General features: G+C 48.6%; 1 protein-coding gene across 2 annotated transcripts; it reads right to left on the bottom strand.

Moving 5' to 3' along the window:
* Window positions 1-1326: 1326 nt before the first annotated feature.
* On the bottom strand, window positions 1327-10635 carry KLK13 (kallikrein related peptidase 13). Of its 2 annotated transcripts, XM_039247754.1 has the most exons (6): window positions 10576-10635; window positions 9987-10073; window positions 5291-5480; window positions 4816-5081; window positions 3456-3592; window positions 1327-1728 (listed from the first exon to the last, which is right to left on the bottom strand). In XM_039247754.1, the coding sequence occupies exons 2-6, from the start codon at window positions 10036-10038 to the stop codon at window positions 1540-1542; spliced, it is 834 nt and encodes a 277-aa protein (XP_039103685.1). In that variant the 5' UTR covers window positions 10039-10073; window positions 10576-10635; the 3' UTR covers window positions 1327-1539. The 2 variants fall into 2 exon arrangements, with proteins under 2 accessions (XP_039103685.1, XP_039103675.1); XM_039247744.1 differs by lacking the exons at window positions 9987-10073; window positions 10576-10635 and having other exon boundaries at window positions 5291-5592.
* Window positions 10636-11935: the final 1300 nt, after the last annotated feature.

The raw sequence follows: 11935 nt of genomic DNA, 5'->3' as shown, positions 1-11935 counted from the left end.
TTTTGGAGAGAGAGAGAGACAGACAGACAGAGGGTGAGCAGGGGAGGGGCAGAGAGAGAGGGAAACACAGAATCCAAAGCAGGCTTCAGGCTCTGAGCTGTCAGCACAGAGCCCAATGTGGGGCTCAAACCCACAAACTGTGAGATCATGACCTGATCCAAAGTCTGGCACTTAACTGACTGAGCCACCCAGACGCCCCGTTGTTGTTTTAAGTAAGCTCTACACCCTATGTGGACCTTGAAGTCCACCCACTCAGGACCTTGAGATCAAGAGTCATGTGCTCTGCTGACTGGAGCCAGCCAGGAGCCCCAAATACAGTTTTTGGACAGTGCAAATTTGGAGGGTGTCGATGACACCCTGAGGTGATATTTGATAGGGAACCATGCAAATAATAATAGTGGGAGGGCTTGAAATTTATAATAATGCTATGAGGAGAAATGAGGAGCCCCATTTAGACACCAAAAGGCAGTGAGTTTTATGACTCGTTCAAGTCAGGGACTCAGTGGCTTGAGCATGTAACTACTGCATGTTGGGGTCACCGGAAGATAAAGATGCTTGTGGGGGAGATATAAGGACAGAATATTTGGCAGACACCAGGGTCCAGGTATGGAGGCCCCTTAGGGTCCTGAACCCCAAAACTCTAGTCTAGTGTGCTGTTGATCTTTAGTAGGCATGGGGATCCAGAGACAGGGCATTCTGGCAAAATATGGGATGTAGGTAGAGATGGGACATTTGGGAGACCCAAAACTATGTGAGAACGAACCATTATGAGGATCCAATATTGGCTGTGATGTGATTAGTCATTCAGTCGTGCCTAGAAAATTGTTGGGCGGAAGATTCTGGGTCCAAGAGAATATTTTTTTTTAAATGTTTATTTTTGAGAGAGAGAGACAGAGTGCAAGTGGGGGAGGGGCAGAGAAAGGGAGACACAGGATCCGAAACAGGCTCCAGGCTCTGAGCTGTCAGCACAGTGCCTGACGCAGGGCTCGAACCCAGACTGTGAGATCATGACCTGAGCTGAAGTCGGACAGTCAACCGACTGAACCACCCAGGCGCCCCAAGAGAATATTTTCAAGATGAAATGTCACAGAAGTCTAGAACATTCTTGAGCACCAAACATAGAAATGTCTAGAATGTTGGTAATCAAGAAATATGTGAAGGGGTACAGCACGCTGTCAAGGAAGTTCCATTCATGGGACATAAATTATTGTTGAGATGAGTCGAAGTATTTAAGGGTATTCCACGGACCGAACATTCCGATGGCTGTCTGGAATTCTATTTTGTTGAGACAGAGGGAGTCCTCCAACATCTTCTGGGTTGGGATGCTGAGGGTCCTGAGGTATTTCAGGATGCAGTATCTGGGAGACCATGATACTGGTAGTGACTGAATGCTTTTGAAACACGAAGTGTCAGCTGGGATCAGACATTAATAGGGATCACTGGTTCAAGTGGAACTTTGGGAGGGGCAGAGAAGGGCTGGGCCAATGGAGTGAGGAGGGCAAGGAGGGAGGGAAGGAGGCAGGTGAACCAACCCAGCGTTTACTGTGGGCCCTTCGTCCGTTTCCACTCTTGGGCTCTGTGTTTTTTAATCGTTTCTTGGATCCATACAACATATTGAGAGACTCGAGTGTAGACACCAGGCCGGTTGGGCTGTCCACATGGGAAGTCTCCCCAGGAGATGATGCCGTGGAGTGTTCCGTTACAGATCAGGGGGCCCCCGGAGTCACCCTGAGTGGGGGAAGAGAGAGTAATGGGGGCCGCGGTGGAGCCAAACAAAGGCACAGGTGGGGACATATGGGAGAGAGTGAAAGACGGAGACACACAGAGGCAGAGATAACGAGAGACAGGACACAGAGAGGGCTAGAGAGAAACAGGAAGACAAGAAGACACAGAGAAGAGGGTCAGCAAAAGAGACACAAAGAGAAAGGTGGAACTAGACGGACATTCAGACCAAGAAGAGAGACTTGTCTCTCCACATTTTTCTCTGCTCTTCAGCCTCCTTAGAATGTTTACACCTTACCTCAAGCCTCATTCTTGGTTCTTTGCCACCAACCCCACCTTGCACCCCCCCATCATGCTGTCCCCCAACCCTGCTGTGGTTCCATGGCCCCTTGGTGCCATGTCACCATTGGGCAAACTCACCCACACCTGGGTAAGGTATGTAACGTGTGTACTCTCACTCCTCCCCCCGGGACCCAAGACATTCCTCACTGATCAATCAAGGCACACACCATTCATTCATTTATCACTCTTTCCCACTAACCCAAAACTCCATCCCAGAAGCCTCCTCTCTTGGACACAAGTTTCATTTTTTGTGGAGGTTTTTTGCCCATGTAGTATCCATTTCTCCTCATTTTCATAACTGCCTTCTGATATTCTCTTTTGGGGAACAGCCCCTCCATGGCCCACACGGTGGGCCATGGTCCACATGATGGACTTGGTCCATCAGAGAATCCCACAGCTCTGGGCAGAGTGAAGGTTCAGGACACATGACTTAAGTCAGCCTAGTGAGAATCATGCTCAGGACGTCTATGTAAACAGGGGCGCTAGGATGGCTCAATCGGTTAAGCGTCCGACTTCAGCTCAGGTCATGATCTTACGGTTTGTGGGTTCAAGACCCATGTTGGGCTCTGTGCTGACAGTTCAGAGCCCAGAGCCTGCTTCAGATTCTATGTCTCTCTCTCATGCCCTGTACCCTCTCACACTCTGTCTCTGTCTCAAAAATAAACATTAAAAAAAAGGATGTTTGTGGTGCCTGGGTGGCTCAGTCAGTTAAGTGTCCGACTTTGGCTCAGGTCATGATCTCGTGGTTCATGGGTTTGAGCCCTGCGTCAGGCTCTGTGCTGACAGCTCAGAGCCTGGAGCCTGTTTCAGATTCTGTGTCTCCTCTCTCTCTGACCCTCCCATGCTCACGCTGTGTCTCTCTTTCTCTCAGAAATAAACTTAAAAAAAATTTTTTTTTAAGAAGGATGTTTATGTAAACAAAGCTCCGGGGAAAAGCTTAATTGAGAATGAAGACAAAAGCAGAAGAGAGAAGAGCTGAAATGAAAAGAGACCGTCTTAAACACATTCATTACTTGTGTACTTGGATCCATCTGTGCCTGAAGCAAGACACCCCTGGACTTTTCAGTTAAAAAAGTCAGTGTGTCTTGCTTTTAAGCTGGTTTGAGTTGGGTTTCTTTCACTTGCAACTGAAACAACACCAACCTTTATGCATCTCAACACAGGGATCTGGGGAGCCAACGTCAGTCAAAGCTGAGGCTCAAGATGAATTATATTCTCCAGTCATGGCTACTCTCTTTTTATCTTGACCTACGTTAGGGGACATGTCCTCTTAAAACACTGGTTCCCCCAAGGCTAAAAGGAAGTTCTTCCCCCACTCCCCGAATCTGTCCCCACCTTCATTCTGGCTTCCCCCCTTAGCCCATGGCAGCCACCCTCCATGCTGTTCTCACCTCACAGGAGTCCTTGCCGCCCTCTTCTGTGCCGGCACATAGCATGTTGGGTGTGATCTTCCCCGGATAGACCTGATGACACTCCTCGTCTGAGCGAAGCTGGATGTTGGCACATTGTAAGGTTGGGGGGTAACTCACTGGGAAGGAGAGAGGGGGGGGTCTCAGGATGGCTGTCTCGACCAGGCTACGGGGTGGGAGTTAAACAGGAGAGTTGGTAGGAAACAGATGCAAAGAAGAAGATGGGGAAGAGATGGAATATGTACCTGGGGAGAGTGGTGGAGGAGACGGGTGTGGGGAGAAATGGGGTACGGGGTGTGGGAGCCAGCAAAAGGGAGATACAGAGAATGCAGGAAAGTGGAGGAAGAGACACAAAAGGGAGAGGAGAAGAGGGATAGGGAAGGACTGTGAGGCAGAAGATTGGGGGTGCGGAAACAAGGGGATGGAAAGCCGTGTGGAGAGAGATGGCAGATCGGGGAGGAAGAGGGAAAGGAGACTGGGAAGAAGCCAGGGCACCACTAAGGAGATGCAAAGGGCCCTCGCTGCTATGAAGATCGATTTTATATTCATGCACATGTAACTTAAACACAAAGGATACACCTGCACGTCCTTACATTTAACAAATACATATCTGCCAATATATCAAACGCATTGTTACATATTTATTTAAATATACTTATGTATAATTTGTCTAACATATAATTTATATACAAACATATTTAAATAAATACATATAGAATTTATGATCTAGAAAATCAACCTATATGATAATTTGCATACTTGGATACAAATGTATAATGATGTGTATTTATATATCATACATGTAGTATATAACATTACAATATTTATGTTTTTACTAATTTATATATTTATATGATATAGTTTATATATTTGGTCTATAACATTGTATAAAATATATAACTATGTACATTTATATATAAAGGATATGTAACATAACTATACATATTTATAAATGTATATATACTTATAAAAGGATATATAACTATATAATCTACGACATATATAACATATATTATAAATGGACATTTGTATAAAGAATATATATAACATAATCTCACTTATAAATGTATATGTATTTATATAAAGGATATAACTATATAATCTATGACATATAACTATAAATGGACATTTGTATAAAGAATATATATAACATATAACTTCATGCTTATAAACGTATATGTATTTATATAAAGGATATATAACATATGTGATATGTAATATATAGTATACAACTATACATGTATATATATATATAAGGGAACCCTCCCCCAACCTTCCCTCCCTTTTCTGCCCCCATTTACCCAGCCACTGACATCTCAGGCCACCTTTTGAGGGTGCATACCCTGGGGGCTGGTGGTGGTGCCCCAGCCAGACACCCGACAGCAGGTGCCAGTGGGGAGGCTGCCGTGGGAGAGGGGCACAACACGGATGTGGTTCGTGAGCTGGACCGGGGACTGCAGCTCCAGAAGCATGATGTCGTGGTCATGGTTCAGGTGGGTGGGGCTGATCTGGTACTGAGGGTGGGGGATAGAACGGACCACCTCCCTCACCTGCTCTCCGGCCTCCACACGCCCCAAGGCATGCTTGCCCAGGTAAACTCTGTACCCTCTGTGGGTGTAGGAAGTGGTGATTAGAGGGGTTGAGCCCATCTCCACCGCCGTCCTCTGCAAACATCTCCTTCCACATCCTCAATTCCAGTCACATTCCCAAACCCCAACCCTAACTCTGACTTCATCCTCAATCCAGACCCACCCACCCCCTCACCTCCCCAGTCCTGTTCCCGTCCCTTCCCTCATGCTCCCCTGACCCCCACATACGCCTTCAGACAGTGTGCTGCAGTGAGGACCCATTTGGGGTGGACCAGGATCCCCCCACAGAGCAGCCGGTTTTGCACTAGCAGGGCCGCCTGCCAGGGCTGAGAGTGCGGGCGGCAGGTGTAGCCGCCAGGGAGAAACCCGCTGGTCCCATTTGTGCCGTTGAGGATCTTGGGAAACTCCTGAGAGATACCTGATGAAGAAGAGAAAATGTTAGGGAACTGGGGTCCATGGGGAGGAGGCGGCCTTGGGCTTGGGGAGAGGGTCAGAATTTTGCTCTGGGTGACCAGGAACTGATGGTTCATTTGTTGGTCTGTGGGAGTTGCCATCCTCCATGTGATGGAGAGGAGTCAGGGCAAAGTAGAAGTGCTAACTCCATCAGGGGTTCACAGAGTTCATGGAACAAGGAAGCTTCTGATAGGTAAATGCAAGCCTGACTTTCTCCCCACCTGCATCTTCTCACCCTACCATGGGAATGGATTTTAGGAGATAGGAATGAGACTGACCTATATATCTACCAAGGAGGTAAGTAGGTATCCATCCTATTCATTCATCCATCCATCCATCCATCCATCCATCCATCCATCCATCCATCATCCATCTGTCCATCCATTCTTTCAACACATATTTACCAGGTGCCTCTATGGATTTAAATATAACCCACAGCCTAACTACTCTCAAATTCAAAGTTTGTAGGACTCTGTATCATCTGATTCTTACCAGCCTCTCTGGTCCCATTTCCCACCTTTCCTCTTCATATACTCTGTTCCAGAGCTGTAGACCCCTTCTCCAGACATATCATACTCTTTGAACTTGCTGCTGCTTCTTTCTGGACAGTTCTTTCTCTAGACCCATGCTGTTCAATACGGTAGCCTCTAGCCACTTGTGGATATTTACATTTAGATTCATTAAAATGAAATAAATTCAGCTTTTCAACCTCACCTGTTACATTTGTTTTTTTCTTTTAAAATTTTTAAATGTGTTTTATTCATTTCTGAGAGAGAGAGAGGAACATGAGCAGGGGAGGGTCAGAGAGAGAGGGAGACACAGAATGTGAAGCAGGCTCCAGGCTCTGAGCTAGTTTTCCGCACAGAGCCCAACACTGGCCTGGAACCCATGAACCGTGAGATCATGGCTTGAGCTAAAGTCGGTCACTTAACTGACTGAGCCACCCAGGCACCCCTCACCTGTTACATTTGAAATGCTCAAGAGCCCATGTGGCTAGTGGCCACCATAGCAGGCAGGGCAGATATAGGACATCATATATATGAAATATTCTACTTGATGGCACTCAGAATCTACAGGTTCCATGTCTGTGTCCATCTTCACTCTGAGAGTTCAGTGCAGTTCAAACATCACCTCCTCAGAGGCCATCCCAGATTGCTGGCCACCTGGTCTAATGTGGTCCCTCCTAGCTCCCCAGTTATATATATATATAGTTATATATATATATAGCTCCCCTATTATATTCCCTCCATTGATTTCCATCAGAGCCATGACTGCTATTCATTTCTCTCTCTATTTGTTTACATTTATGTAGATTTTTAAAAAATCTCTGCAACTTGACTATAAGGATCATTGATAACAGGCACCGTAACTACTTTATTCAGAGCTATTTCTCCAGGACCGAGCACAGTGTCTGACACATAGTAGGTGTTCGATCAGTAAGTGTTGTGTGCTAGCCACTATGCCCAGCAGTGGAGACACAGCAGTCAACAATGGGAGAGCAAGTCCAATCCTAAATGTGCCACTTTCTGGCTGGGTGATGCCGTACCAGCATCTCCAGCCTTAGCTTTCTCATTGGGCTCACCACCTGGCATAGAGCAAGAGCTCAGTAAGTGGGGACTGTTATTAATTAGCTACAGGGGTGTCTGGGTGGCTCAGTCAGCTAAGCATCCAACTCTTGATTTCTGCTCAGATCATGATCTCGTGGTTAATGAGTGTGAGTTCTGCGCTGATAACTCAGAGCCTCCAGCTTGCTTCAGATTCTGTGTCTCTCTCTGCCTTCCCCTGCTCTTGCTGTCTCTCTCTCTCAAAAATAAATAAACATTAACGAGAATTATTAGCGGATGCCTGGGTGGCTCAGTTGGTTGGTTAAGAGTCTGACTTCAGCTCAGGTCATCTCGTGGTTCGTGAGTTCAGCCTCTGTGCTGACAGCTCAGAGCCTGGAGCCTGCTTCACATTCTGTGTCTCCCTCCCTCCCTTCCTCCCTCCCTCTCTCTCAAAAATAAATATTTAGGAGCGCCTGGGTGGCTCAGTCAGCTGAGTGTCCGACTTTGGCTCAGGTCATGATCTCGCGGTTCGTGGGTTCGAGCCCCGCGTCGGGCTCTGTGCTGACATTTAGCTCAGAGCCTGGAGCCTGCTTTGGATTCTGTGTCTTCCTCGCTCTCTGACCCGCCCCTGCTCACGCTGTCTCTCTCTCTCTCTCTCTCGGAAATAAATAAAACACATTAAAAACATTTTAAAAAATAAATAAATATTTAAAAAAATTATTAGATACAGCAGGAGGTCCCCAGCTCTGTGGCCAGTAGGCTCTTCTCCCTGGCCAGCTTCCCCACCTGCATAAGCCACAGGACTGGCTCAGAATTGGGGACAGCAGTCTTGGTGGGCACAGGTCATTTTAGGTGGCACAGAGATGAGGTGTCAGTGACATCAGATTGCAGCCTCAGAAACAGTCACTTCCCAGTTCTCTTCCAATCCTGATTTTGTCAGGGAGAAACAGGGCTCCATGATGGGGCTAATAGGCTTTTAATACCTCTCCACTCCTCACTGAGCTCACTTTTTAAAACCTGGAAGAAGGGTACCTGGGTGACTCAGTAGGTTAAGCAGGTTATGCATCTGACTTCAGATAAGGTCATGATCTCATGGTTCATGAGTTTGAGCCCCGTGTTTGGCTCTGTGCTGACAGTTCAGAGCCTGGACCCTGCTTCGGATTTTGTGTCTTCGTCTCTCTCTCTCTGCCCCTCCCTGGCCCTTGCTCTGTCTCTCTCTCTCAAAAATAAATAAACATTAAAAAAAAAAAAACAACCTGGAAGAAGAGACGCCTCTAGCCAGCAACTTGCCATTTATTAAGCTGAACTATCTGCCATCGCCATTTTGGGGAAGGTCAAAAAAGTCCACTACTGACAATGTCAGATGGTCCAACCCAATAAACACATTGTTTTTGTTACATTGTGCAGGATTTATTTTTCCTTCTTACCTTTTATTTATAGCAAAGGGTGCTCTTTTCCATTTAAGACAGCAATATAAACTTTACCTTTAATATACTGTAAGTTAAAAAAAAAAGAGTTGACTGTAAGCAGACCATTAGATCTAAAATAATGAAGATGGCCGGCCAGAGCCTCAAGTCCAGGAGGCTGGGGACGGGGCAGCCAAAGTGGACTGGGATCCTGACTCAGGCGTCACAGGTGTCTTTGGGGCAGGACCTGCTGTCTCAGACTCCCAGGGTTTTAGCTACGAAACTGGAGTAATTATAGTGTTCCTACCTCATAAGGCTGCTGAGGGCTCCACAAGATGGTGCATGTGGGCTCAGGGCGTGGTACCCAGGAGGGGCTTGGGACATGGGCCCACGTCCTGGGAATGGCGCCAAGGAAGAGAAACCGCCCCACCTTCAGGCCCAGGGTGGTGCCAGGTGCCCGAGGACTCCTCCCTCCTCAGGTCTCAGCTCAGGGGTCCAGCTGTTGAGGGGCCTTCCAAGCCAGGAGCTGCTATTACATCTCCAGGCTCCTGGCTTGGCTCCTTGAAGCCATCACCTCCTGTCACAGTTGTAACTAATTATTAACTAATTATTTGAGTAATTGTTTGAATAATGCCTGCATCCTTCCCCGCTAGGCTCCGGGTGCTAAGAGCAGGAACCGTGTCTGCTTGCATTACAGCACCCAGAACAGTGCTTAGTGCTCAGCAGCTTGTTGGTTAAATGAAAGGATGGATGGACGGTTGGACAGACAGATGGATGGGTGGACGGATGACGATGCCTAAGAATCTGCCTGCAAATTTGCCTTAAACATGAGGAGGAATCTTTGGGGGCTGACTCAGGGGGAAATCAGGTTTGGGAGTCACCCCAAAGATTAAAGGAAGAACAAACTAAAAGGTTCTGGAAGGGGCTGATAATGAAGAGCAAATACTACCAATAACGTAACAACTACTAACTTTCCAGCCCCTTCCATCTGTCGTACATTAGCTCATTGTAACATTCACAACAACCTTTTGTAACAGGGGCTTAGATGTTCTCATTTTACAGATGAGAAACCACAAAGAAGCTAAATTACTTGCTCAAAGTGACAGCGTCAGGATTTGAACCCGAGGGTCCCTCCTCCACGTCTCACGAATGCCCTGACGGGGGGGGGGGGTTGCTGCGGGGGCAAGGGCTGAAAGTGTGTTGGGGGGCATTCAGGGTGCAGAGTAGCGCAATCAGGGAAAAGCCTGGTGAGGAAGATCAGAAGACTTAAAAACACGAGAGGGCTCGCCAGAGCCGGGACGCCCCAGATAGGGGTCTGGGGTCGGCGGGAGAGTGGGCTGACCCCAGCCCAGAAACCAGGTCACGCCGGGACAAGCAGGAAGCTCTCGGGGCTGTCCCTGAGGACACGGCCTCGAGTGGGCGGTGGGCGGAGCTCAGGGCTCCCACGCCCCCACCTCCTGGCCTGACCCCTCCTACCATTGTTCGGGTGGCCACCCCGCCTCCACCCCCGCGCATTCTTACCGCCTGACAAGGCCACAGTCAGAAAGGCGATCACGGCGGCCAGCGGCCACATGGCGGCTCCGGGGTGGGGAGCAGGGCGGGCGGGGCCTAGAGAAGTTGTGGGGGAGGTGTCACGGGCTGGCTGGAACCCCCATCTCTGACCGCCCCTCCCTCCTACCTGTGCCCCTGCACTTTCCAGTCTAAAATCTCTCCTTCAGGAAGAACCTTGACCCCGGAATTTACACGCCCTTCCCAAATTCCATCCTCGGTGGGGAGCCCAGTAAGGAGGTGAGGGGGGCAGAGGCAGCGTGCACCCGCGTGCACCCGCGCCCTCCAGCGAGCTGGGGGCCTCGGTACCCGCTCCCGCCGCTCTCGGAGCCCTTGTTCCCCTCTCAGGGTCGTCCCGGGCACCTGGCCTCAGACAGCTTAACTTTCAGCGTGCTTCACGCTCCTCAGCTCTGCAGATTTGCATCTCTAACTAAACCTCTGGCTTCCTTCTCCATCTCCCTGACTCAGCTCTTCTCCCCCTTTCCCTTTTCCTGCTCACATCTCCTTCCTCTCCCCACTCCTCCCCTCTGATGCTCCCGCCCCTGCCCCAGGCGGACCCTACCTCCGTGAGACGCCCAGATGCAGAGCTTCGCCGCCAGCTGCCTCCAACTTCAGCCTGGACCCATGGCTTTTAACCCCTGGATTCCCTCCCCCAGCGCCCTCAGCATTTCCCTGTTGCTGGCCTCCCCCTCTCCACCCCCAATGGCTCAGCAGGCTGCTGCCAGGCACCCCCCAGCCTGGGTTTGGCCCTAGCGCTTAGGGCGGGGCTTCCAGGACAAGCTGAGACCCATACCTAGCCCCGCCCAGGCCCCATTTGAACCCACTGTGAACTTGGAGGCTGCAAGACCCACCCTAGAGGGAAGGGGAAAGCCATTTCCTTCCTCAAACCCACTCTAAATCCCTATGGCCCTCGCTAACATCAATCCATTTTCCATCCCACTTTCTAATCTCTTCAACCCCTCCAACCCAACCTCCTTACATCCATCAGCTCCCAGATGGCCATGTTCGACCCTGTTCTTATCTCCCTAATTTTAACCATGCTCCTTACAGTCAGCCTATCCTCCAAACACAATCCCATCAACAGCCTTATCTCAAGTTTATCCGAACCTCAATCCCAACACATCCAAATTCCAGTTCCCGACTTCATCTTCAACACCAACTCTATCTCCATCCCTTCTGAAATCCACCGAGATGCCTTAATTTATTCCGCCATTCCCCTCCCTCCATCCCACCCCCAAAACCATCAGGCACAAGAAGGGAATCTTCAGCTACGTGGCTATAAAGTGAACTGTACTTGGATGGGGCCTGAGAAAGTAATATTTTGGGTAAATGGCCTTTAAGGAGCAGGGCCAGTTGGGGTGAGGGAGTCCATGGGATGTAGGTGGAGAGGGAGAAGCAGGAATCGGAAGGTTCTGGGGGCCAGGATAATGGGGAAGAGGAAGGAGGAAGAGGTGGTGTTTTGGGAATGAGTAGGTGTCTCTTGGAACTGTGACTGGGTGGGGCCATGAATTAATCCTAGGGGGTGGAGGGGGCAGGATTAAGGATTAAGGAGGGCAGAGGTGGGGTCAGAATTTGGAAGAAAGCCAGGCATGGGGATCAGATGAAGTTTGGAGAGAGAGCAGTGGTATCATAATAAGGATGAGGGATTAAGTTGACAGAGTAAAGGTTCACATCACAATGGTGCAGTCCATGTTGGAGAAGTTTGGATATAGGGATATAGTGACAAAAGATAAGTTGTTGTTTTTTTTAAAGGATCTAACCAGGACTCTCCTACATATATAAAATAAACATATGTCAAAGATTTTATTTGGATCCATTAATAAATGATGGAGCTAGTAAGATGTTACAAAGACCCACATGGGTAGAGGCAATAAGGAATACTGAAATGGATTTATAAATAGATGGAAAACTGGTTTATTCTA

Source organism: Hyaena hyaena, unplaced genomic scaffold, assembly GCF_003009895.1.
Source record: "Hyaena hyaena isolate Hyena2069 unplaced genomic scaffold, ASM300989v1 scaffold_9, whole genome shotgun sequence".
NCBI classification, from domain to species: domain Eukaryota; kingdom Metazoa; phylum Chordata; class Mammalia; order Carnivora; family Hyaenidae; genus Hyaena; species Hyaena hyaena.
The sequence above is the reverse complement of the archived record's forward strand: the minus strand, read 5'-3'. Positions and strand labels throughout refer to the sequence as shown.

Excerpts from the sequence above, each read along its gene's own strand:
- KLK13 (XM_039247744.1), bottom strand. The coding sequence starts at position 5,592 with ATGAACCATCAGTTCCTGGTCACCCAGAGCAAAATTCTGACCCTCTCC. Across the intron at positions 5,082-5,290 it reads GCAGCACACTGTCTGAAGGC|AGGGTACAGAGTTTACCTGG; the intron begins GTATGTGGGGGT and ends CTACACCCACAG. Across the intron at positions 1,729-3,455 it reads GCGGCAAGGACTCCTGTGAG|GGTGACTCCGGGGGCCCCCT; the intron begins GTGAGAACAGCA and ends TCCCCCACTCAG.